The sequence below is a fragment of the Botryllus schlosseri genome, chromosome 2, assembly GCF_051294905.1.
Source record: "Botryllus schlosseri isolate E-star chromosome 2, Bs_hap1, whole genome shotgun sequence".
Lineage (NCBI taxonomy): Eukaryota > Metazoa > Chordata > Ascidiacea > Stolidobranchia > Styelidae > Botryllus > Botryllus schlosseri.
Genome location: NC_137237.1, coordinates 12524094 through 12551943, shown reverse-complemented (window position 1 = coordinate 12551943; position 27850 = coordinate 12524094). Strand labels below are relative to the sequence as shown.

General features: G+C 41.3%; 1 protein-coding gene across 2 annotated transcripts; it reads left to right on the top strand.

Moving 5' to 3' along the window:
* Positions 1–27850, top strand: LOC145433606 (dual oxidase 2-like). Of its 2 annotated transcripts, XM_080310745.1 has the most exons (35): positions 1–265; positions 327–467; positions 1775–1881; positions 2988–3065; positions 4079–4240; positions 4698–4888; positions 5513–5641; positions 5710–5848; positions 9750–9916; positions 9977–10064; positions 10544–10655; positions 10719–10842; positions 11920–12093; positions 14947–15072; positions 15133–15311; positions 15378–15502; positions 16022–16168; positions 16236–16384; positions 16991–17149; positions 17286–17474; positions 17656–17863; positions 18075–18168; positions 18641–18813; positions 18966–19083; positions 20594–20659; positions 21818–22044; positions 23163–23393; positions 23456–23639; positions 24829–24952; positions 25056–25235; positions 25943–26113; positions 26182–26340; positions 26659–26814; positions 26908–27039; positions 27168–27850. In XM_080310745.1, the coding sequence occupies exons 3-35, from the start codon at positions 1836–1838 to the stop codon at positions 27288–27290; spliced, it is 4830 nt and encodes a 1609-aa protein (XP_080166871.1). In that variant the 5' UTR covers positions 1–265; positions 327–467; positions 1775–1835; the 3' UTR covers positions 27291–27850. The 2 variants fall into 2 exon arrangements, with proteins under 2 accessions (XP_080166871.1, XP_080166872.1); XM_080310746.1 differs by lacking the exon at positions 20594–20659 and having other exon boundaries at positions 3–265.

Below are 27850 nucleotides of genomic sequence, written 5' to 3'. Positions count from 1 at the left end.
GGGCTGACATTAGGAACTCCGGTCTGAGATATTGTTTACCCAAATTACTTGCGATTTAGCAAGAATTGTAGCACCAGCTATTCGAGTTCACACCTCGTCGAGCAATCAGTTGCGGCAAAGATAATAGAAATAGTTAAATAAGGAAGTGCTAAAGACTACCTGTTTTTTCAACAATAGAGATCGAACCACGAAAGCATTGTGGGCGATAGGGGATTTCACGAAATACTTTTCATTCAGAATATAAACCGAATGACTGCAAAATCAGGTACGTCTTTATGACGCTAGTCGACTGGAAACAAACTACAGAAACCAATGTAACCTTGCAGATGGATATCAGTCACTGGCTATGCTTCGGGATGACGAATACAGCATTTGTCTGTTGATCTATCGCGGCTTATCTGTGAAACTATTCCGCGTGTCAGGGGATGCACCAACCCGATTTGCTTTGCATATCATCTGTTAAGACAGTAAGGATTTAAAAGTTGGTGTGACAGTGATAGTGCTATACTACCTAACGAAGTGAAGCCCAGTATGGTTTGGATTGATGCGGCCTTTCGTATTTGGACATGGACATGCTTTTTGATCGGAAATAACAGCGGTGACACATATCGTTCTGGTAGCTTGATTAAGGTAACATGGTACCAGTGGCATGCGGTGAGGTTCATGGTTGTTGATGCACTGTCTTCTTTAGAGTCAGATTTACAAATACATAAACCCAAAATGGTTGCTGATTCAGCTGGCGATTTGTTTGTTATCACATTAGCAGTCTTCACGCGGAGGCTATGTAAGAAGCTACGATACATATCCACGATTGAAGGTATAGATATGAATGGAAAAAACATAACAGCTACATCAGTAAGGGAATGTATTTGATCTGCACTATATGTTGTCTGTCACAACTAGACAATTCAGAGTCACCGTCGATGTGCAAAGTCGATGGCGCATTTTATCACTGCGGTGTGATTATCGTATTGTTAGCTTTGTTTGTCTACTCTGTTATTGAACGTAACAAAGTCGAATTTCACATTCATTGGTAATTTTAAGGTGGTTCCGGTGCTCTGACATAATTAATGGTTAAATTTTACGAATCAGTGCGACAACAGCATTCGATTAATACCAGTAATCATAAATTTTGAGCTGTTCGTGATTAATTTCGCTATCGTACTGGGGTTTGGCGCGTCTGTGCCTCACCTCTCCTTTAGCGCGATATTTTTTTTTGAACAATAAATATCGAAATTCCGTGGTGTGGTGTGTGAAAATGCTAAACATTTATTAGTTCATGAACATTGATAGAAAACACCCATAATCATTGGAGTTGTAATCATTGAAGGTTTTTCAATTTTATTTTGGTGATCGTGACGACAGGTGAGGCACTGATGCCTCACTTGCCTCCGCTGACAGCACGTCACCGCATTGCACCAAGTTCGACTAGTTTGACGTGGTTAAGACTATAAGCAATTATGCATATGCAATCGCACTTTAAAATCAAGCGGAAGGATCTTAAAATATTTAATGACTTAAAATTGACTTAAAATCGGAAAATTTGAGATTAGATAACTTAAGTTGACTCGAGTCACTTTGAAAATTGGTATGACATGACTCGTTACTTGACTAGAAAAATTCTGAAATTACTGACTTGACTCGACTCGAAATTTGCCGTGACTCCATATGCTCTGTGGTGTTTTCGAGCCCCAAGAATGGGTGATGGTCCGCAGCCTTCATATCATACAGTTAAATGCCAGTATCAGAACTACAAGCTTATATTTGTTCATAGGACACATGTAGATAACCTACAGAAAATATATCGCTATTGTTGAAGATTATCTTCATTCAAAATGAAGTGGGCAGCATTGTTGCTGACAACATTGCAAATAATATCAGGTAAGACGCATTTTGCGTTCTTTAGTGTTAACGAATAATGTAGTAGTGATAGTATACATTATTTTTATAACACACTTGTTACTAAATTAGTGGCAATGCCATTCATAGTTTCTGCAGCATCTGAATGTAATTCGCGAACTACATAAAAGCCTAACTAGGGTATAGTTATACTTTCTACTATAAGCGCCGCCTTGAGTAATTGCCGTGGTTGTATAGTATACTTTGTATCACGTCGTATTCATTCGTATCGCACAGTTTATGTCAAAAGAAAAGTGTTTTACTGTTCGCACTTCTTTCAAGTAATCAAATAATCGTCTTTTGTTGGTAGGCCTATATATGTAAAGTTAAAGACTGAATCATTAGCAACGATGCCTACCAGGGTTGTAATGACTCGAGTCACGACTCGACTCGAGTCCGACTCGAGTCACGATTTTCTGATGACTCGACTTGACTCGAGTCATTTTTTCAAAATATGGAAATGACTCGACTCGACTCGAGTCAATCTGCGTATTGACTCGACTTGGACTCGAGTCAATGCGCATGACTCGAACCAAGTCATTGACTCGAGACTCAGACGGCCAAGACCGACATTTCATTGTAATTCCGAAGCCAACACACTATTGGGATTTCGTCTGTTGGTACTGGTACTTGAAAATGCGACCAAAAACTGCTAAGAGTGAGGAAAATTAGTATATTGTAAATGCGAACCGTTCGATATCACCAAACATAGTTATAAAAAGTGGGTTTACCAAGACTTTACGTGGAAACTGAGCAGTGAACACGATGACTCGGACTCGGACTCGAGTCATAATTCCATGACTCGGACTCGACCCTCTGCTCGCTGACTTGGACTCGGACTTGACTCGGTGGTGAATTGAAATGACTCGACTTGACTCGAGTCAAAACTATAAAAGTGAGATTGACTTGTGACTCGGAGCCTTGTGACTTGGTTACAACCCTGATGCCTACAGATACGCCAATACAATGCAACACAAATACGCAATATAATGCATTGCATAGTGTCTCATTTCATCCATCATCGTACAGCATAATAAACCATAGGTTTTCCCCTCCTAATAAATTTATATCAATTTGCAACATTCTAGGTCAAGAGGCTGAAAAGGAGTATCCACCTTATGATGGCTGGTACAATAACCGGGCCCATCCAGAATGGGGCGTTGTAGGTAAGAATAAAAGAATTCCTATAAATATTGGGATTGATTTCCGTCATTGATGGCTATTTTATTGAAATCACAATGTCGCTCCACGTTTAATTGAGATCGCTTGAAAAAAGGCCCTTGTTTAAGACATGTTTTTATTGTTTTTAAGCTATGACGCCACCCATATTCAATTGTGACGTCATAGTGGATTGTTATCACCATTGAAAATATAGGGTAAATATAGCTCCTTTGACGAAATAGGCCTCCAACATCTGTCATATACCGTCCAAAATATATTTAACCAGGACTACATCGTCTTGCAGCATTTTTACGGTCGATGGTCATCATCATCAGAACATTCATTCCGTACCAATGATCCATATCTACGTACTATAGCTGTTGAATCGAATAATTCGCGGGTTCCACCCATCCCATGTCGCATACGTCGGCTATATCGGGTGGTAATCGTCGTCCGTAGGCTCATACAAAATGTTTTTGGAAAGTATTTACACAATTATGGCATAATTACCCAACTTGAAAAAAAATATTTTTTTTAAAGGTCTTTGTTTAAAACACTGTTTAAAACATGTTTTTAACAAAGTGTTTTAAACAACCATTTGTTTTAGATGCAACCCTAGCTGCAACACCAATGGATTGCGGGTTCGAGTCCGACCGAGATTGACTCCATAATTCCTAGCACAGTGTTGGCAGTTTATCTAGGTTCCTTCTCGTCATCTGAACCGCGAAAGCGATGTCTTAAAACGCCTAGAAGTGGGCCGTGCTATAAGTCGGCAGACACGGAATTAAAATATGGAAAATCGGCCTGGTTTAAATGATCATTGCGGACGAAAAATATCATAACTACAATCACAACAACAACAACGACATTCAAACCCCATTGTCAGTGCATCACATTTTCAGTCGGGATAAGGAATTGAAGTATAGCTTTGCTCAAATCTTGAACGGCTTGTCAATCCCAAGCATGGTGCATACCGACTTTTTATGTCAACTTATAACCCCCCTGAACTTTTCGTCAGACATGCCTTTGACGCGGCGCCTGCCGTCCCATTACCAAGACGGAGTATACATGCCGTCAGGATGGAACAGACCGAATCCTAGGACGATTAGTGAGCAGCTGATGAAAGGCGACACGGGCAAAAACTCGTATCTGAACAAAACTGCGTTGATGGTATTCTTCGGTGAGTGTCACAACACAACCTATGTGTCCAATGTCGATACATCTGGAGATAGTAGCTGTCAAGAAATGACGGTCACACAAAATTAACTGCAGTAATTTGTTTATAACAATAGCACGATTCCGCGACCGCCTATTAATGTTTTGAAACGGTTTTTATTATGGTGTATCCATAATGCGCCGTAGGAACATTATGGCATTATGGTGTATCGCGCATGATGATGGACAGCGACGTGTGCCATTAAATCCTTTGAAGAGAAGCTATATATACCTTTAACAAAGAATGTTACTTAATGTCAAGAAGGCTACTGAAGCTAACAATGTATTCGAATATATAGCGTGACTTTGAATGTCGTAACTATATATACCCACTTTAAAAGGAAAGTCATGATACCTATTATGTGCAAAGTAAATACTTATATACCCAACTAAAAAAGCATTACGTTGTCGCGACCGCGTAGGTCAACAGGTCGTGGAGGAAATTCTCGACGCACAACGGCCGGGCTGTCCGCCAGAATATTTCAACATACCGATCCCGAAAAACGACTCATTGTACGACCCGGAAGGAACCGGTACTGTGGAAATCCCCCTCGTTCGCAGTCGCTACCAACAAGCCATAAGCGGGTTCTCTCCGAATTTCCCCAGGCAACAGGTATGACCAATGACCATGGGTCTCATTTCGTGCGTAATAGAATCTTATACCTATATACATCCATTTCAGGATGTATGTCAAGTATACGGCACTATGCTATGCATACAGTGTACAATGTTAATTTAGTATCAAAAGGAGTGGTGCAAACATAAAATTCGGCTGTCTGATACACTGTAAAATGTGTACGTAACGTACATACATGCGTGATAGAGAGGTGTATTTACGAGATTTCCGCCAAAGTGTAGGGCGCCTATACTTCACACCGGGATATGTCTCCATAAGAATTGTTTACGTATTTGTTATATTTATTATCCCTTGGAAGAGGAGTGAAGGCAAAGTGCCAGAAAGTGCCGTTTCTCGTTTACCCGATTCGCACCCAACTCTATGGTGGAGATCGGCGAGAAACACGACTTTCGTTTACACTCTATGAAATTAAATAGGCGGCGTTTATTATATCTTGCCGTCTGACACACATCACTAGATAACAAAATCCATTGATTTCGAAACTTTTACCGCACGCAGTTGTTGATGAGGCCGATGCTGCTTTAATGTTCAATTACATCGTAGAAGAAAATATTTTGACTTCGATATAGTACCTGACTGTTCTTTTTCTCTGTAACACAGTTGAACGAGATCACGTCTTTCATCGATGGCGGACTCACATACGGAGTGAATAAAGCATGGGCAGACGCACTACGGCTTCATAACCATTGCGAAGGACGTACCACACAAAGCAACATCTTTTCATCTCAAGTACAATATTGGCCTACCTGAAGAGATAAGGCACAATCGGCACAATCACATGACAATATCTATCACAGAACCCTAAAGACTGCCGCGGGGAGCTTGCATCGTCGGAAGATAAGGGACGGTTACCAATTGAAAACACGATCGGGTTACCTTTGGCTAATCCCCCACCGCCCAGGGACCATGAACTTAAATCAGCAAAGAGGTTTTTCCGTAAGTTCCGAACAATTGTCCTTATAGTCACATAAAGGCTCGCATGTCATAACTGCCGAATAAGCAGGATCGGCGTTCCGCGACGTATTCACCATGTCCGGATCTCTTAGCTTACTTTACATGCATCACGTTTTTTTTTGTAAATTAATAAATATAGGAATCATCCGATGTAATATGGTAATTAGAGCTAACATATATATAAAATTAATTCAAACCGCCAATGGAATAAAATGGCGCAATGCGCATGGTAAGCAGTAGGGATGGTGTGAACGTGAGGTTCACGTTCGCGGTCTGTGTGTGAGCATCAGAAATTTAGAGGTTCACGTTCACAAACGAACCTTGGTAGGTTCTGCACTATGAACCTTTTTCATATATTACCATTTTTCACGTCATTATAACATCTTTGGTTGGAATTCTTTGCATTTCAACTTCGCACCATCTCTATGCATGGCGCTGGCAGCATAAAAAAATCAGCACCAAACGGGCATGCACCAAAATTTTTTTATTGCTTTGTTACAAAAGTTTGCTCGAAATATCCAGCTTTCCGTTTGTGAATATTTAGTGACTCTCTGCTGTGAGTTTGTCCCGCAATCACACAACAACGAGAGCGAAATTGACCCACACTACCTGTAGGTAGTCATCGAATGATGCTTATTGAACCAATCAATGAAATTGATGTCGTTGTCTGATGCAACAAATCTGGCAGGCGTACTGGGTCAATCATGATTCCATGTGTTTATTGTATCATAAAAAACAAATCCGTGCGATGGAGGTGTTGGCTACTTCTGTATAAATTTTTAATGGGGGTAATATCGGTAGCAAGTATAGAAACCCGTTTTACTCTCTGCTCAATATCAATTTATAGCAGTTGTTCCCGGCCTGTGGGGAATTCCCCACTGGTGGAGAATTCAATGGTGTCTGGTGGGTAATAGACGCATTTGTTAAACATTATATACAGGATAGTTTGCATATTTACGGAGACACATGCGCGATTACTCTTACCAGTTAACTGCTCTGGAATGCACGTGTCGAAAATTATATTCTGTGTTGTTCACAAAAACTCTTTTTGAACTCTGGATAACCAATGATGGCTTCACAAACACAGCCAGCATGACGTGAAATAACGCTTTCGCTAAATTTTGAGGGTTACTGGTATCGGTTCACAATGCGTTTTCTGTCGCAGTTATAGGAAATTGTCTTACGTACTGGTTGTGTGTCTTGTGTACTCAAACAAGCAAATACCTGCTCTGTAACGACAAAAGTTAAAAGGGAATACGACGATAGTTTTGGGTAGTGGGGAATGAAGAGTATAGGACTGAATCTGAAGTAGGGAATGAAGACAAAAAGGTTGGGAACCACTGATCTATAGCAATACTCAGACGCCGAATACATTGCCGGGTCTGGCCTGGACCGTTAAGTCGTATAAGCTTATATTCCCTTGCAAGTCCTCGTCGAAATTGTTGGCAAAGCGACGGAAGATATTGATTTTATGTGATTATTATATCATTTTATTGCCCCAGTTGATACATTTGGCGACGTTTAAAACGTCAATATGTACTTCAGCATTGTGTCTAGGGTTGCCCTAATTTAAAACATGTTTTTATTGTTTTCTATGTTTTTTTAAGCCATGACGTCACGAATATTCAATTTTGACGTCATAGTGGATTGACATTGACAATTGAAAATATAGGGTAAAAATAGCTCCTTTGACGAAATATATGTACTATTGATGTTGAGCCTACTATTTTGAGGGTTCCAACCATCCCATATCGATTTGCGTCGGCTACATCGGGTGGTAATTGTCCGTAGGCTCAAATAACATGTTTTTTGCAAAGCGTTGAAACAATTATGGCATAATTTTACAGCTTAAGAAACACAATTTTGTTTTTTTAGAAAGGCCTTTTTTTCAAAACACTGTTTTTTAAAACATGTTTTAAACAAAGTGTTTTAAAACACCGCTTGTTTTAAATGCAACCCTTATTGTGGCATTATCTGGCTATTAATATAAGCTATCACTTCACTGAAATGTAGGGTTAGAATTAGCAATATGACGTTGCGTGACGTCATGAGGCTCACACCATCCCTAGTAAGCAGCAGGGTTGTGGAGTCGGAGTCGGAGTCGGAGTTTGTGAAAATGACCCTGACTTCGACTCCGACTCCAACTTCTTTATCATGAAAACAATTGCTTCGAAAGGTATCTTTAAATTACTAATAAGACCTATATAATAGGATTTTTATGTACCATCAATCACTGGTTAGTAACGATACAGATCAGGAGCGGCCAAACCGTGCCCCGAAGGCCAAATGTGGCCCACGAGAAGGTGTTGTGTGGCCTGCGAGGTAATTCTCGAGATTAGACATAACATCACCCTCCTGGAAATGATAAATACGCGTAATTTACAGAATTGAGTCCAACTATACTCGCAATTAGGAGATAACGTGTCGTCCAACATGCGGCTTCGCTTGTGCGCTCGAAGCGAGATCGTCGGCGATGAAACATTTGCACAAAATGACTGAGGCATGTTCACAGAAACCGTCGATATTGCTACGTCTAAAACGCCAAATAATCCTGTCCTTGCCAAATGAGCCCATTGCTATACAGAGGCGCCCCCAATATATGCAAGTATAGGCCTAATATATTTAATTATCGAATTCATTCATTCATTACCTTTGAAATATTTTGTGCTTCGCGGGACCAGAGCACGACTGCACACTACACAGTTGCACACGGAGTTTTCATGACATAATTGTTATCAATTTATAAAGCGTATTCATATAAGTCCTGTTTTCAATGTTACCTAATTCGGTTCATTCCTATTGGACGACTGAAAAAAGGTTATCAACATTGAAGTTGCCCGCGCAATGGTTCGTAAATCTCATGTGGCCCTTTGACCGAAAAGGTTGGCTACCCCTGACATAGATAAAATTGGACATTATTTGCAAATCACAATTGAATTGCATAGAGGAAGAAAGAATCAATATGCATTTTCGCGATGCAGTCACAAATTGGTGCAATTTTTGGAATTATACCATGATATTGTGACAGAGCAAATATATCGTCTGGTTGTAAAATTGATGTAAATATAACCAAACGCTCCTTCCCTCTTGACAAAATTAAAAATATTTGTAGTGTAGCTTAGCTGCTTGGGTCGAACAAATGATTAAGAAAGACTGCAAGTCCTAGTCCTTGAATACTTGACTAAGTGCATGTAGACTAGACATATGCTATTTGACTACTTCCTAAATTCCGTTTATGACCAATGTCTATTAGTAGTGATAGTGTGTCTGCTTGTAATCAGTACAGTGTGTAATGAGAAAATGAGTAAGATGCATCTCTGTATTAGTTAACTCATATAGGAGCAACTCTTCGATTGTTTTATCTAACATTTTTATAATACAGGATGGGATATATGCCGTGTTTGAATGATTCATTCTTATTAGGTTATTAGAGAGTCCATGTCATAAAAACTGATAAAATATGAAAAAAGGAAGGATATTTAGAAAGGCAATCTTTCATGTTAAGAATCCGAGCTGTGCCACAATGAAGAAGTTTTGCATGCCATCGTTAATCATATGTTTGCATGTCTTTATTGATTATGTGATGGTCATTTAACCGTCCCTGTGGCATGTCATTTTCGAAGTAAATTGGTTATACTGTTGGAGTCGGGGTTGGAGTGGGAGTGGGAGTCGAAGTCGGTAGGTTTAAAGACTCACGAGTCGGAGTCGGAGCCGGAGTCGGAGCCGGTACGTTTAAAGGCTCAGGAGTCGGAGTCGGAGTTGGAGTCGGTCCATTGAAAACGTGTGAAGTCGGAGTCGGAGTTGGAGTCGGTAGTAAAATTTACCGACTCCACAGCCCTGGTAAGCAGTCATGTTAAACAGCATGGCAACACTTTTTTCCTAGGTCTCGGAAATCCGAGAGGGAATGAGAATCCCTTTCTCCTAACATTCGGAGTGATGTGGTTCCGACACCACAATTGGCTGGCGAGGAAAATCCGGGACGAATATCCGAGCTATTCGGACGAAAAGGTGTACAACGAAGCCCGAGCCCAGAATATTGCGATCCATCAGGTGTGGTCGCGACGCTTTATTTTCACATCGATGGATATTTGAAGGCTTTGTATGTTACAGAAAATCATATTCTACGAATGGCTCCCCATTTTTCTCGGCAACTGTACCGCCTCGATAGCGATCTGTAATGAGGTACCCTCATACGAAGGTAAAGACGGAATATAACATTATTAGCATTCATGTGTGTACTCTATACACTGTGTAGTTTGTCAAGAGCCTTCTAATAATGAGGTTGCTCGGATATTCAGGACATAAAGCGTCTTAGCACGACTATCCGCACTCGCACCCAGGAAGAAATCAAAATTCAATTATACAATAATGACAGAGCGAGAAGTCGCGTCGTGCTTGCTTTTGAAAAATATTTCGAATTTAAATCGGACGAAACTATACTAATCATAACGATATCAAATTTGTGCGCAAGACTTCCAGCTCACGTTAGGCGGCAATCAACATTCGGGTTCAACTTTGTTTAATGATGGCATCGTGATGCCGGGATTATACTCTATTTTAACATTTATAACTTCCACACTTCAGGTATGGGCTTTATTTACTACAACAAAATAGTCACTAATCTCCCTCTGGTCACCGACATCTCAATTTCTATGTTTTCATTATGCACTTATGCAGGTTACAAATCATCCGTTCATCCCGGGATTACACACATTTTCCAAAGCGCCGCCATGCGTTTCGGCCACACCTTAGTTCCGCCAGGCGTATTTCGTAGGAGCCGTTATGACAAGTAAGGATATCCGCAGTATTGTCTTCCACGCTGGTCAGTCACTCAGGCTTTTCTTGATTGCAGTTCTACTGGGGAATGTACTTTCTACAACACGTCGCTTCAGACAGCGGGAAGTAGGCATGAATTTCAAGAAGTACATGTCAACAGAAAGGGCCTGAGAACCTGCAATACTTACTGGAACCCAACGGTAAGATAATTATTATCGCATCTACACTGGTGATGTATAAGCTCAGATTCAGATGCTAACAAATTTTTGAAATGTCTTCTTGAGATGTGAAAGCACAAGAAACCTATTGCTTAGCCGCAACGCCCAATCACGGCAAACTTCGATTACATGCAAAATGTGGTAAGCCATCGTGAGTCCCACACATGTTGCAGTTGCTATTTCTCATACTGTCCGCGAAAAGGCGTGAGAGTTTACTCGCATGAAAATTGTTCGACAAATCTTCATATCTGCCGGATGTGATCAAAGTCATGCTTCGCAATGTATTACACATATCCCCGGATGCAAGACTTTTTGGAAGATGATCATAATATTGCAGTATTGCGTTTTGTTTGAGCAAATGTCACTGGGTATACGTACGACTACGAAAAGCACAAGAAAATGTTGTTGAATGCGGACATTCTTGCCAATTCCAGGCAAACCAATCGCGGTACAGAAATAGCAATGACTGTATTATGTGAATATATTTACAAAAGCTTACGTCAGACTCTCATCAGTAGCGAACGACAATGTACCGACTGCGGTAAATCTAACTCGAAATACGGGGAATATTTTTGTCTTCGACTTGGCTCCGTATTGATATATATCGGTAATAGTTGGACATTGTCTTACATCTCGTATCGTAAATCAAACCGAACGAACTCCAACCGCAAAACAATGGGCGGTCAAAACATCTTCGATATAGATTTCTTAATCAGTTGCTTCGGGATTTCCGATGTAAGAGATACGTCACCCGACACAAAAACAATAACAAGGTTATTAGTCCATCTATAGATAATACAGGCAGATTGCAGCAACCATTTATTTTCTATCTCGTCGAACTGTGATATGACGAAAAGTGTTAGATTTCATATTGTATGTACAAGTGCTGTATGTAGTTCTATACAGTATGAACACAAATTTTTCGCAATACTCCCATTGTACTATAGTACAATGGAAGTATTGCGAAAAAACTGTTGTTTGCGAGACGGAAAAACCCGTGGTCTTATTTCTATACCGTTCTTGCCGACGAACCTGTTCCATATTGTTCTGTATTGGCAGGAAGCGTTGACCGAAAAGTTGGGTTCATCCGAAGATGGCTTCAGCGAACTGCTCATGGGGATGGCCAGTCAGATTTGCGAGCGTGAAGACAACATCATAACTCCCGACTTACGGGGAAGCGTGTTTGGTCCTCTCGAATTCTCTCGTCGTGATCTCATGGCCATCAATATTCAAGTGAGATTTTTCACATGCCAAGAATCGACCCAGTATCCTGTATCTCCTGTATTGCTGCAAAAGGTCTTCACATATATCATATAGTGCAACAAAATCCTCTCGTCGCTATGCTCTACCTCAGAGGTCTCAAACACGCGGCCCGCGACGGCATTTTGGAATTTCAAGTATTCAACAATATATTCAAGTGCCATATATCTTTTTAGGTATAAGAACTTGAAGTTCACCCTAAAACTACTATAAAAATCACTGAAATCTCAACGAGCTTCACTATCATATCACTTAAGCTACCATGCGGTAGAAGATCAGCTATTACGTGATGATAAAACAAGACCCGTTGATGATTCGCGACTGAAAATTGTTATTTGGTTTGGTGCGACCTTTCGTAAAATTACTCGATTACGGATGGACTGGATGATTAAATAAAAATGACTCTAGTTTAGTCGGGTCAACCGTCAAAATCAGAGAAGGACTTGCGACTCGTAACCGTAACTTGGTAATCCTACGGACGCAACAATCTATGAAACTGTCATGGGAAATAGTAATATATAAAAAGGTCGTAGCATGCGTTGCGCAGGGTATATAGTTATCTAATCTGGTCAGTATGGCAACCATTGGTATTCTGTGACCCCCGTGACGTACCCATGCTGGGTGTTGTTTGTTCTCTTTATCCATGTTATTATCACAGATTGTCTTAGTGTTCTGAATACAATCGCTACCCGAACCGCAAACCGAGCAGAACGTTCAATAAGATTTTCCCTCTGTTCCTGCAGTTGGTAGGAATGAGCATCGACGTTGCCTTCTCCTGGGTTCCAGGACATAGTGGCATTCCTGGCAATGAGGTTGCAGATGAACTTGCACGTTCCACCGCCGCTTTTGCATTTGACAGTCAGGAAGTAGGCCTACCTGTAATTACCTATAGAGATGTCAAGAACGAAGTACGCAAATACGTCCAGAGTGAGTGGCAGACCGAGTACCGTTCCACAGAGACGGGAAACCACTACAAACGTTTCCACCAAACGGTACATACGACGTTTCCCTCAATGCACAGATCGCTTTTGTATGAAACGATAATATTCCGTCTCCGATCCGGCCATTGTCGCCTAAAGGGGCATTTATTCAAAATAGGCTGCATCGACACGCCATTGTGTGACTTATGTCTCGTACCCGAGAATGTGGATCACTTCCTCCTCGCATGCCCAAAATATGATTGGCACCGAGCATATTTGATTGATTTCTGCTTGAACTTGAAAGTTGAGTTCACCACAGATAACCTTCTCGTACGGCCAGAACTTCTATCGCCTATCGTTGAGTTCGTCCTGGCCAGCAACGTGTTGATTTAAGCAATTCTTTTTTAAATGTAAACGACTTGAGACATGTAATACGAAATTGTTGGTCGTGGTGCACCAGACCGATAAGGTGATAAGCGCCACAATGTCCCATTTTCACAATTAATAATAATAAATTCATGTTATTATCGGTGGCGACTAAGGTAGTAGTATATACGCTCCACAGCTGTAACGCCAATGAATTCTTCGGCGATTGGAAATTTCTGTTCCAGGGGTTCTTTGACCTAATCGGGGTACGAAGCACCACATCAGGGGTACGATATGCATTGTGGAATCAGGCCTATGCAGTGGAATATTTTCCTGGCCAATTTATTCAACTGAAAAATAGTCTTCGCGCTAAGCGCAATTTTAAGTGAATGGGCTTTCTAATTTTAATATTGGTACCATCGGAAATTGTGTTGAAAATGGACAGGGGCCACGAGGAATCTTATTGGAAGCACAGTTACAATTACCAAAAAAGGTTAAGAAGCAATGCTATTACTATGCCTCAATAATTATTATATTTCAGCTGTTATTGATATGCTCCAATAATAATCGAAGACAAAATCTAACGCTGATTTAATTTGACTTTGACAATGACAGTAGCAGCCTACTTATCACGACTATAATTATCAAAACCCGGATTAGGCTACACAGCTCAAATGTTCTGATATCAGATCAATCTTCAGTCGATTTTAAAATATTCTACGTAAAATCGTGGCTCGTCAAAGGTCCAATAGCTGCAATATTGTAACCGGACAGTTTTACGATCTCATGATGCATCGTCGCGCATAATGTCTGCAACTCATTATTTTTTAACAAATTATGCCCGGCACAAAAACAATTTTATTCAAATGTTTGAAAATGTGATTTTTTTCCATGTCAAGCGTGAATAGTACAATAGTAAATTACATTTCCACGGTGCCTGTCTGCAAGGTCCCGTCACACGAGCCCTACTAGGAAATTATACATTGAATATCTCTATTATTGATGCTGCGGCTCGCGGCGTCATCAAAAACTAGGAAATTGGCCCGCGAGTGCATTTGAGTTTGAGACCTCTGCTCTACCTACTATATAGAAGGTTTCCTATTGTACCATACGGCATTATACAGACGACAGATCCATGTCAAGGTCGTGCCACGGTGACGAGATTTATGATCTTCTGTAACTCTGCCACAATTCCGTATCTACAATGCAGTCCCAAATGGAAACTTGGTTATCGCTGGCTATTTCGACCAGTTGTTACGACAATTTCACTTTAAAATGTTGATGAAAACATATCCCCAAACTACAAAAGTCTTACATTTGACAGATAAAACTGATGCCCTTTTCAGATTTATGGTTTATTTACGGTTTATGTAGCTTGACTTAGTAGGGGTGCATGAGTCAGAGCTACAACTTTGAAGGATGCATAGCTCCAAACAACGTTGAAGAGCACTATACCCTAGCCAACACTTTTGACAAGACATTAGCGCCTAAGTACGGTTTAAAACGGGTCCATATATAAACATAAACACACCTATGACAGAGAGGACGAGACCACGGTCTACCGGACTATAACACAGCCAGAGAGTATCTAGGTCTCGGGCGACGGCAGAATTTCACATCGGTCAATCCGGAGTTATTCAGTGACGATGACAGAGACGGCCCGAACGTGAGTGATTGGCAACTCTCAGTTGATACAGGGATGTAATTGGTTTCGCAATTATTCTAGCTCCTACGCAAGTTCATCGAGGTTCACAACGGGAACATAGAAAATGTCGACATTTGGACCGGGGGCTTGCTGGAGACTACTACAGACGGTCCGGGGGAACTGTTCCGCGCTGTAATCCTCGATCAGTTCGTTCGTATTCGGGACGGGGACCGGTTTTGGTTCGAAAATCGCGCGAACGGGTGAGCGTGTGTAGGCACGGAGACGATCGCTTTCACGGCTTTAACGATATCTATCGCCGTTTCAAGATTGTTGTCTGACGAAGAGTTTGAATTCGTTATGAGCACGACGCTGAAAGATGTTATCCTCAGAACCAACCCGGATCTCACCGATGTCGACATACAGAATATGCCATTCCTTTGGGATGAGAGCAGTGAGTGATATCAATTTCGCCCGTAGGTGGTCAAAGTCGCCGGCGTTGCTACATAAGAATATATAGAAGTAACACTGAAAATTTCTACTCAGTTACAAGTAGAAGTAGCAAGTTCAAAGACATGTCAAAATACTTCAAAATGAAAATGAAGACGAAAAAAGTACTAAAGCAGTTTCAAAAGATAGATTTAGTCGATGGGTCACGTATACGTTTATAGTGTATAATCGGAGGTGACCAGGTGACCACGTTCGAAATTGAAATGTGCATCTTTGCGACCAACGCAAAATGACCAATGACATATACTGTTTCCGTGATACAGAGGCTCTGTCGCTCATTTGTCATGACAATTGCATTTGATATATGTGGAAATCCCAAGACCTTCACACCTACACTTAACCATAAATCGACGTACAAGTAGTAGTCCTTCCCCGCTTGTAACCTCTTTAATTCCAACGGCCCACTTTACATTGACCAAGGTCACAGTGTACATCGAAAAAGCCGACACTCTTATTTTCCTAGATGATACGAACGCCAAGTGTCCTCAGCCGTTTCCTCTAAAGGCATCCACCATGGAGGATTGCACTGAGCCCAAATATTACGATTACTTCGGTGGAAGCGAATTGTCGTACGCGTTGTCCTGGGCAGCGTTGGGCCTCTATGTCATACGTAAGTTGAACGCCAGTATGGTATGCTGATACTTTTTCTTTATCGTTCCCCCTTGCGTCTATTACAGTCATGATTATGTTACTATACTTCCTTGCGCGAAGGAGCATGTTGCAAAGGAAAGCTTCTCAAAAAATCGCGGCACACGCGGGCTCTGGCGCGGACGCCGAAACTACGATTGCTGATGAATTACTCGGGAAAGAAGAACGGCAAATTAAGGTAATTCCTCAATACCGGTAATGAAAATTCTTAATAACCCGAACTGAAGGTATGAAAAAATTCCGCTTTCTAAACTTCGTCGTCGCTTCAGAAAGAGTCAATATCGCGACGCTATGAATATACGAAGGTGGTCGGTATAAAGGTACTTCTATTATTGGAGTACACTCAGTTAGGTTTTTAGGAAATATCCGCTATGTCACAGTAACTCAATGAGCTTCGAAACTTGTACCTATATTCGCAGTATCAATAGTCTTTTTGCAGTTGCGAAAGTAACCACCTCCGAATAATTGGTAAAAATGTGCGACCCTTTGACCAAACTTAATTTTTGAAACTACTTACTTGATTTCTTGATTACTAACCTACCATGTATTTTCTACTTCCACTTGAAGTGGGCTTGACATGTCTTGGAAATAGGTACTTTGACTTGTAGTTGGATAGAAATGTATCGCGTTACCTCTACTTGAGTAGCAACGCTGACTACTTTTACCACCCCTGTAGAACGCATTACGACAAAACGACGGCACAAAATTTAACACTGGTGTGGTGATGCATCTGTCTTCACCCTGGTAACCCGATGGTGTAATAGGCACATATATTTGTTTCCAGATTTCTCTGGGTCCCGGAAAAGCGATCATAATAAAATCGGCCCGCGGATCTAAGCTCCGGACGATATCCCTTCGAGGAACCGTGAAAATAATGCAGTCCAACACACGAACAAGATATTTACTCGGTGTGAGCCTTGCTGAAACGGAGACATACGATCTTGTAAGCTTCCCCAAGCTGAGTACATACATATTGTTTCAATAATATATACATGATTGTATTATCTCCAACGACGAGGAGTAAGTGATACGCAACAGCTATATGCCGTCGTACAATTACATCTGACTTTAATTGACAGGTTCTCACTTTCACCGATTCCATCGAAAGACACAGATTTCAACAGAAGTTCAGGGAATTTTCGGAAGGTGAGGGAGTACAACTACAAGACATGGGGCCGATCAAGGAAAAGGATCTCCTGAATATCGTGAAGACGAAAGAAGATCGCGATGAAGAACTGGAAAACTTTTTTGGACAATACGCGAAATGGGTGGGAAAATATGACATCGCAATTTGTTTCGGAATATCCACACCGATGCGTAGAATGTAGGAATAATGACCGGATTCATTTTCACTAATCTTTCCATGATAGAATAGGTTGTGTTCGACCTCGATGGCAGCTTATAAACTATACGATAACCCGTTATTGTATTCTCGTTTTATCACCATAGGTTTACAAGTTTGGAAGTTCCCAGCCGCTATCCGTCGATAGACACAAGTACGCGAATATTGATCTAAGCAAACAAGAACTTGCCGATCACCTGAAATTGAGACCCGATAGTCTGTTCGTGGATCAAATGTTTCAAACGGCAGACAAGGACGGGAGTGGTTTCATTAACTACCGGGAATTCTTGGACGTAATGTGGATATTTACGAAAGGTTTGTTCGACGAAGCGAATTCCCGGTAGCATTCGGCATTCGACACTTTCGAGCTATAGTCAAACCTGACATCAAACAACCCTTCTTCAGCTTGTTTAAAAAACCCGACGTTGTACCATCGGGGTATTGCGGTTTCGTGATCTCATGAAATTATGATTTGACATTCAATTAGCCCTGACACATATTGACCTGGATCGTTTGCTGTTTACAGGTGATGCCAAGGACAAAGCAAAGTTAATGTTCGACATGTACGACGTGGATCGGTCAGGAACGCTAACGATGGATGAGTTTCGCATGATGCTCCAGTAGGCATCCATAGCCCACACGAATATGTTTTTCTAGTGTTATATATCTCACAAATATTTGTAACGACTCAAGTCAAGCATAAAAGATGTTTATGGAAAATCATGCAAAGTAACGCCGGTGTACAGCACTCTTTATGAAGTTGAGCTTGGAAATCGCAACCTAGCTATGGAAGCTGTACGTCTATTTGCGGGGTTGCATGTCAGTATTTTGACCAGTCGGTGCGGGCCGTTCTCATAAACAGCTATAGGATGCATCATTGGCTGGTATACTTACTGCCTTCTTTACTTTTGAATACTTCAACACGAGCAATTTGCAGTTTTGCAGCGAACCCATTGTCCGTATATACGCCTTGAAACAAGCGATTAACTATATTTTTATACATGACAAAAAAAACTCACGATATAATTACAAAATACCCGACTTCAGCTATTACATTTGATTCCAACTGAAACGACAATGATACCATTCCAGGTCCACGATGGATATGGTGAATACAAACATAGACACGTCAACAATCGACGGCTTGGTGCAAGAAATTATGAACACCCACGGATTCCAGCATAAGACGCAGTTGACTCTCGACGATTTTCAAACCGTCATGAACCAGTACACGGACGAATTAGATGACTCCCGAATCGGCGAAGGTAGGTCATCGTGCTATAGCTGGTTCGCGTGGCAGAGTTGATTTTTTAACCGCGAGCAATACACGATGTGGCGAAGTGGCTTTATATTCCAAACCAACAACGTCGATAACGGAACTCCTGACTACGACATCAATATTTTTGTCGTGTTGTAGATGTTTTTGCGGGACAAGAGATTGGAAAAAGTAACGGCACCGGTCAGGGAGCTATCTCCAGAAATCGGGAGACTAGGATTCATAAAGCAAGACGAACGGCCAAAGAAAGCATTGCCAAGTGCGTTGTTTTCGAATGATGTCATCAATTAAACCGTACTTAAGAATACTTAGATTAATTCTTTGACATTGACTGCACCGTCTGTATAACGTACATTTGTATGTATGATACGGTTTTATTACTGGGGCGGTCGCGCGGATATGCCAAGGATGGTTATTTCGACCCGCCGACAAGATAACGTAATGGTAAAGCGCCCGGCTTCTTGAGCGTTAGTTAATGAGTTCAATCCTCTAACCGGTTAGACCAAGTACCTGATCAGTAAATCTGGTAACCGTGGCTTCCCTGCTTGGCACTCGGCCTTTCCAGGATAGCATTGAAGGGTGATGCAAGACTTGAAAAGCCTTACGAGGCCATTTCCGCAACTTCCATGTCCAGCGGCATATGCACATCATGCACTCAGGCCATATGCATATAGAGCTGAGCATGGACCGGAACCGGATTGGATATCCTGCCCGATTTTCTCATTTTTGGCCGAAGCCGGTTCGGAGCCTGATCAGTACTTTTTCCGATACTGCCGGAGTCGGATCGGAGCCGGATCAGTTCTTTTCACTAAGAAGAGGACAGTGTTGCCCACTTCCTCCCTCGAATCAATAGTCGAAGTGAAACCTTCATGAAAATAAACCACATGACAAGTCCAAGTTGGCATATAATTACTTCAGATGGGGTTGGGCTTGATCTTTGAGTTTTTAATTTTCTATTTGCATTGTTTCAATCAATGTTCAATACTATTCTGTGAGTAAATAGTTATTATCGTAGTTTTTCGGACCGGATCACGTTCATTTCTAGAATTCGGCCTAGGATTCGGACCGGAGTCGGACCAGAGCTTTAAAAAACAGGATCGTAGTAGGACCAGTTAATTTGTCGATCCGCCCTACTGTTTGGCATATGCACAGATCGTGTGCAAACTGTGCAACTATATCATTAGTCGGTGTATATTCCGCAAAAACATCCAGGACAAAAATATATAAAGTCATATTGCTATAGGAAATACGTCCGAATATAGTCCAAAGGTTACCTATAAGCTTATTGATTTTCAAAGTCAATTATATATATGCTTTTATTATTAAATATGTAAAGTAAGGGATTAAACACGGATAATATACAACCACATCTTCCTTCGAATTGTCTGGCACGCATTATCCAAAGGAAACCTAACATAAATCCAATTTATATCAATTTCTACAATAGATATCCGAACACCGAGAGTTATGCCATATCATCGGCCTAAATACATGCAGTGCTGGAGCAATCGATTTTATCAGCACTCTATTAACACTATATATTTGCATTGACCAACGTTTCATTTCATCGATGCATCTTATCATTTATACATATTGCTCTACAAGTCTGTTAGATAGATCCAGGTCTGCATACCAGCATGCGGGTATCTTGTGTGAGCGAATTATCCGGTATAACTCTAAGCTGGCTTTTGTGTCAGCATATACTTGTACAATGTAGGCCTACATATATATTGCATATATGTAAGTGCTCATCTCCGTTGTATTACTAGAGTATCCTCGCCAAGAGTTCATCCGTGTTCTGCTCCGACCTCTGAAAGAAGAGTAATTATACGAAGGTGTAGTGTTGTGGCGTGGACGTCTCGCAAAACTCATCGCATCAACTTGATGCTGCAACTGTCGTCTTTATAATGAAATTTTCATCAATACACTTCACTAATACAAGATACAACTATACTGTATCACTTTCCGTCTTATGCTTGTAGCGCTACTAGTTTCGTTGAGCTAAATTTTGATTGTGTCGTATAATCATATTAACATCCAGGAATAATAGGAAAAGTTTTCACATTAATACTTATATTATATACATAATACTAATAATAATATACATAAAAGAGACTTGCTAAATCTTCGTTATTCGGCAACATAAGCTTCTTGTATATAGCCTGTATTCCTAATCCACTTTCGTAACCATTCTCTCTTGGGTGAACGACATACTTGAGTAATTGAACATTAATACGTTTTACAGTAGGTTATTGTGAAAATAAGAATAACATCATTTGCAGGTATAATATGGTATTACCATTGTTTACTCTATAATAGCCTATACTTATTGAATATATGATAGCATTGATAGATTATTCCTCGATAGTAGCCTATACGTTGAATGTGATCATTGTCAGTGACACCAACATCGATGTAATTGCTGTTTCCATGATCGTTCAGTTCGAGCTTTATTTTAGGCTGTGGTACATGCTTTCGTGTGGTTATGCTTACGTGCTTAGGTGCAGCATAATATCAGCCATCAGTATTTCGCAATCTTAAGCCCCTCTTAACGTAACTATAACAGACACGCGGGTTTTAACATTTCTAAATTCAAATCCTGTATCGAACTCAAATGCTGATTTTACTACAAATCAAGTCCATGCATATCTATTGGTTACCGATTGCTTTCAAAATCGACAATAAAATTCCGCAACGGACCCTATTCCACCATCAATTCTACGTCTCAACCCGCGCTTCGCAAGATAAGTATATATTAATCCGGACGACCTCTCCATATCTGGTTTAAGCTCATCCCATAATAATCCTTGCCCAATGCCCATTTTCAAATCCGCGTAGCAAAACGCGTTGTAGACGTTTAACTTGACCTCCATAACGATATGGTCCTTCGTTTCATTGATAATAATAAGCTGTACGTACATGGTTATTGTATACGCCTCCGCCATGCCTGCATTGTGCTGTATATTCCAAATCTAAATCAGATATATATTTAGATCTGTGGCGACTAGCGATAGCTCTGAGCCGTCAACTTCTCGCGGGGCACTCGCGAGACGCAAGACCGTCGTCATCCGCGTCCACGAGCGTGAGGAGAAAGAATCGTCGCAATTCGAGATTCGAATGATCGCCTTTCAAAAATACATCCGGAATTATCGAATGCACATCTACTGGCTGACGTTGTACACGCTGGTGGCTTGGGCGATATTCGCGGAAAGGGTTTATTGTAAGTATAAGAACTCTTTCGTTACCCGCTCCATTATAACATACAAGGGATGAAATGGAATGTACAAGATCAAATAAAAATACGCGAAAATATTTTGAACATGAGGTTATAATTGTTCAGTGCCCGTATGAATTCCGTTATGCTGATACAAGCATATCACGGAAAACAAGTGCCCCCATCCTTTGAAAACGGGCGTCTGCTCCAGTGAAGCGCGAAGCTTACATGTCTATAGGACTATATAGAATTATTGGCCATCGTCCACCTAAAAGTCCAGAACTGTTACTGAGAATTTCCAGTATTGATCAAAGTGGCCATTCTTTATACTCGAGCAGAATTACAAGCAACGTCGCAAATTTCTACTCAAGTAGGCTACAAGGTGATGTAGCGATTTCCAGGTACGTAGTAAAGTAAGAATTCTAGGCCTATGAGTTCTTCTTAAAAAGGAAAACTGTAGTAGAAGTGCAGTATACCCTAAAATCATAAACACTGGAGTAAGTAATGCAAGTGAGCGAAACCATATTGAGTACTCCGACAAAATAGGCGTACTGCGTTACTGATCACCTTTGGAGATGTCAATAAGTCATAGATTCTCGAGGTACCTTCGTGTTTCTCAGAATTAGACTACCTTTAAAGGAATATATCAACATGATTGTTGTACATGATTGTTGTATTGACAACAATCATGTTGATATACAATGTTCTTTCCAATCCTCTACTAGTTGCTGACGATTACCCCTGACGAGAGTCAGCCGAAAATATTCGGGTTCATTTCGATATGAATATACTATTTAATCCGTACATTTGTGGCGCGATAGCGTAGTGGTATAATACACAGCTACATCACCAACGGGTTGTGGGTTCGAGTCCGACCCAGGTCAACTCCAGAATTCCTACATAAGTGTTGGAGGTTTATTTAGGCACCTCCTCACCAGCTTATTCGCTTAAGCGGTGTCTTAAAAAAGCCTAGAAGTGGGTCGCGCTACAAGTCGGCAGCTACGGAATCAAACAAATAAGTTATCGGCCTGGTGTAGATGACCGTTGTAGTCGACAAACACCATGAATACCACAAACAAACAAACAAACAAACAAACACCCTTACATTTCCGCCTATGACGCAGATTACTCGGTTGAAAGAGAGCACGGCGGGCTCCGTCGAATCTGCGGCTACGGAGTGTCGTTTACTCGCGGCGCCGCCTCCGGGATGATGTTCACGTATTCCTGCCTTCTCGTGACCATGAGCAGAAACACCATCACCTTCCTAAGAGAAACCTTCCTCAATCGCTACATACCGTTTGACGCCGCTGTGTCCATGCACCGATACATCGCATGGCAAGCGATGATATTCACAGGTTTGCGACAGCGTGGCGTTTATGTTACCATGGCGGTTGCAATATATTTTCGATTTCCACAGTTATTCATATCTTTGGACACTCGATCAACTTCTACTCCATAGCCACGCAACCGTCCAGCGATTTGAGCTGCCTTTTCCCGGACTACTGGCGCACCAGCGATGAGCTGCCTAAATTCCATTACTGGGCTTGGCAAACGATTACGGGATTGACAGGCATCCTTGCTACCCTGGTTGTCATTACGATGTAAGTGTGTGCAGTGTGCACTGTGTTACGTCGTTTATGGATTTTCGCAATATTCTGGATATTAGAGCAGCTTTATTGCCAACAGGTCTGTCTAGGTCTCAGCTATCAAACTATAGCTTATGCGGCAGTACGGCTGATATCAACCTTTAAGGAAAATAAATATCATGCTAAACATTAAATGGTTTCAACGATTCTTATATGACTAGCTAGCCCGACTTCAAAGTTGAATCCGAACATAAGATTCGAGAAAAATCAGAGAAATATGTCGCAAATACGGTGAGAGACATGAATAATTCCGTTTCTGTATTTTATTTCCATTTCTGTGCAAATTGTCAATCCTTTATTACAGGGTTGCCAGTGACATTGTCCCAAAAATAAGGACAGTCGAAAAATTAGAGAGTTTTTGTACATACTCTGTGAGAGTTGAAATAGCGGTCTTTCCTATGGCATCCAGGTTAATGTCACAATTGCAGATATTGCGATGTGCAAAACAGCGAAACACTCGCCCTCCAAGCTTCGTTTGATACTTTGAATTCTCTCTCATAATCCTCAAGAATAACATTTTTACGCTTGCTCATTTTAGCTAATCAGATTTAGCCTTGTTAGTGGTACTTAAAACTATATTTGCAACATAATTTAAATGAAATTATCAAGGATTTATAGCTTGACTACTTTTTAACCCAAGTGTCGACTGCACTGCTCCCTTTTTCACTACACAATAAATGCTACCTTCCCCACAGTTAATTCTGCTGTAGACTACACAGCAGAACCCTGGTACTGCTGTTAACTGCTAAAATGAGGTCCGCTGCGATAGCTTGGTACAGCCGAAACTGCTATATCACTCACTGCCGCCCTAGCTATCTCACCACTTAGAAGTCTAATCCTGTGGTATGTACATATCGTGAGTTCCTTTCATTTATGTCATAAAATGACAACTCAAAGGCATAATTTTAGAATATTAAGCAACACAGACACCAGAGGAAAACGAGCGAAGTTCTTTAGTTGTTGAAAATAAGACAAAATAAGGACGCAAATCGAAAACAAGGACATTTCCTAAAAATAAGGACAGTTGAGTTTTCTAAGACCTGACCTTTCAAAATAAGGACAAATCTTAGAAATAAGGACGGTATGGCAACCCCGCCTTTATACGCGAGACGATCTCGTCGATTTGCAAATCTGAACCTTACAGGTACGTATTCGCAAGCGACCACGCGAGACTTTGGGTATTTCGTTGGTTTTGGTGGACTCACAGCTACGGATACGTTCTCCTGTACTTTTTCATGGTCCTGCACGGCAGCGGATATTTGGTACAGGTGTGTGAAGTTATGTATGTTGACCAGACAAGATACCACGTACCTATCCAAATACCCATGACACCAACTCGCGGCTCATACCGGGTATTACTTTTATCTTCAGCGCCCGTTCTTTTACTACTTCTTCTTGGGCCCGGCGGTGCTTTACACGCTGGACAAGCTCTACAGCATCAGCCGTAACAAGTCTGAAATTTCTGTCGTGAGAGCAGAGCTTCTCCCGTCGCATGTTACTTATCTGGAATTCAAAAAGCCGTCGACATTCGACTACAAAGCAGGACAATGGGTATGAATGACTGTCGAGTCCGGCTTGCTAATTTGTTCGCCGAAATATATGTTGAATAATACATCTGAGTATACTGCATGCTGCATCAAATGATTCGCATATAGTAACCCGAATAAGCATGTAAGAGTCCCACAGGTTTATTAGATTATTCAAACGGCCCGTAAAACAGAGGTTCTTAACCTAAGGGTCAATGTACCACTTTGGGATCTGCGGACTGGTCTTAAGAGGTCCATGAAAGGTCACTGTTGAAACCACCACTATAAAACTACATTGTCCTTTACTTTACAACATCTCCTCTCATTTTAGTCTCATGTTCAACGCTCACCAGGCCACGAGCGAAGGTTATGACTTTGTTTTCGGCAGCAACCAGACTAGATGCCAATATGAGGCCATGATGAGGAATGGGCGGAAGTGATGACCTGCTTCTCTGATTTTGCGGTTAGGGAGAGCACGCAAACAGACAAATATATTTAGGGATCCGCACTAAGGTTAAGAATCGTTCACGTAGAGTATTGCCTATTACTGTGTAGTAGGACTGTATGTTACCTACTAAGATGTTATTATAGATGACAAGTAGGGATTTACTATATCCAAATTGTCGGTTCTTGGTAATCTTTTCTATTCTTTCGGCGAACGGGCCGTGAAGTTGCATAGCTGAGAAATTGAAATAAATTTTCCGGAGCTAAACTCGTAAACGCTTCATCCAGGTACGCATTGCTTGCCTTTCTCAATCGCACAACGAATACCACCCTTTCACGTTGACGTCATCGCCGCACGAGGACACGTTAAAATTGCACATCAGAGCAGTCGGACCGTGGACGAAGAATCTCCGCAACATTTACGACCCGAACAGACTGCGCGATTCTCCTTATCCGAAAGTAAACAGCAAAAAGGCCGTTACTTGTCGTAAAAAGTACAAATAACGTATGTTTGATGTTTGTCACAGCTATTCTTGGACGGTCCATTTGGCGAGGGACATCAAGACTGGTACAAATATGATGTATCGATATTAGTGGGAGGCGGAATTGGAGTTACTCCCTTTGCATCTATACTGAAAGATTTAGTGCACAAGACAAAAATTAACCAGGAGATCCGCTGCAAAAAGGTAGGCGCGTACGAAATGGCTTTTGTAGAATGGCGCAGATCTTATACTAAAAATCTGGAATTTTTAGTATAAAGTTGATGTAAATCACAATAAATGTCTTACGTCGGAAGAATTATTCGATAGGGCAGAATTTTGTCCTATTATCCAAAGATCCTACCTTGAGCTGGCACCTATCGTTATTTTATCGTTCTTACTGTAAATCTGAATCTGTCGTCAGCAACCTGCCCATACCGAGTTGGCGTGGAAGTTAGCAAACGATTATAAGTTACATGGATGCTGTAATCGCCTATTGGCGTCTACCAAATACGCACGTTACAGGTATTCTTCATGTGGTTGACGCGTGACCAGAAGGAGTTCGAATGGTTGACAGACATTATTCGGGAAGCGGAAAACGCAGACGACAAAGGAATCTTGGAGCCGCATATCTTCATCACCCAAATCCCGTCTCGATTTGATTTCCGGACTGTAATGTTGGTACGTTGATTTGCGCCTTCAGCTAACGAGCAACCCCGAACGTGAACCTCGCATCAGAATCACCTTATGCTCAATACGCACCCTTCCGTTCAGTACATATGCGAAAGGAATTTCCAAAGGCTATCAGGAAGGTCTTTGTTTACCGGACTGAGTGCTGTCACTCATTTTGGACGGCCGAAATTCCAAGATTTCTTCAGGGCCTTGTCCAAAGAATACGAGACAACGGTACGTTTACGCATGACTGCATAATGCGACCGAGAGTTTGTCGCGCTAAGTTAACAAAGTGAAGTTCATTTAGGATATTTTCCCCGAGTCAATAATGCGAAACATCCCACATTGCTACACGTTTTCAGGTCGATGAGTTTGGTGTGTTCAGCTGCGGGCCACCACCGATGACGCAGAACGTTGAGGAGGCTTGCGCTGAGATGAACAAGTTCGAAGGGGCTATCTTCTCACATCATTTCGAGAATTTCTAAGTCCTTGTTGATTGAACGGGGAAAGAGATATCCATCATTTTCGAGTTCGCCTTCGAACGTTCCCTCTATATGTTAAAGTGTTAGTAGCAAATGCGTAGCGACTCGCTACCTTTTTCGACTTGATTGCGATAGTATGTGGGCAGGCAAAGGCCGAAAATATTGTGAACCCAAATCGCCGCGACGTTGAGGCTTAGTGACTTAAAAGGCTTAGTTATACGCGGAATACATAGTTGATCTCGATGATCTGCATACTTGTGTCTTTGTACTTTTGACCTGTGTCGAATGTTCCGGTGATTGATTTGTGGGCAGTGAAGACCGCTCTGTAGATTCGACACTGGTTATATACTAAGACTTTAACCGTACACGTTTCGAAATTAGTGTGCAGTGTGCACAGTGTATATAATGCACAAAAAACTGCAAACACATCAATCGCCGTAGAGATTTTCTAGCTAGATGTTTAAATCTTGCAATTTGAAATTATTGTCATTTTGTTTTCTGCTTGTATCAATTTAAATGGGATTGAATTATTCATTAAATTCATTCGGTCGAAGATGCATCAA

Bases quoted from the DNA above. Each gene is read 5' to 3' on its own strand.
- LOC145433606 (XM_080310745.1), top strand. From the start codon at position 1,836: ATGAAGTGGGCAGCATTGTTGCTGACAACATTGCAAATAATATCAG. The intron at 12,094-14,946 runs GTGAGATTTTTC...CACCTATGACAG, and splicing joins TCATGGCCATCAATATTCAA to AGAGGACGAGACCACGGTCT. The intron at 26,815-26,907 runs GTACGTTGATTT...CCTTCCGTTCAG, and splicing joins ATTTCCGGACTGTAATGTTG to TACATATGCGAAAGGAATTT.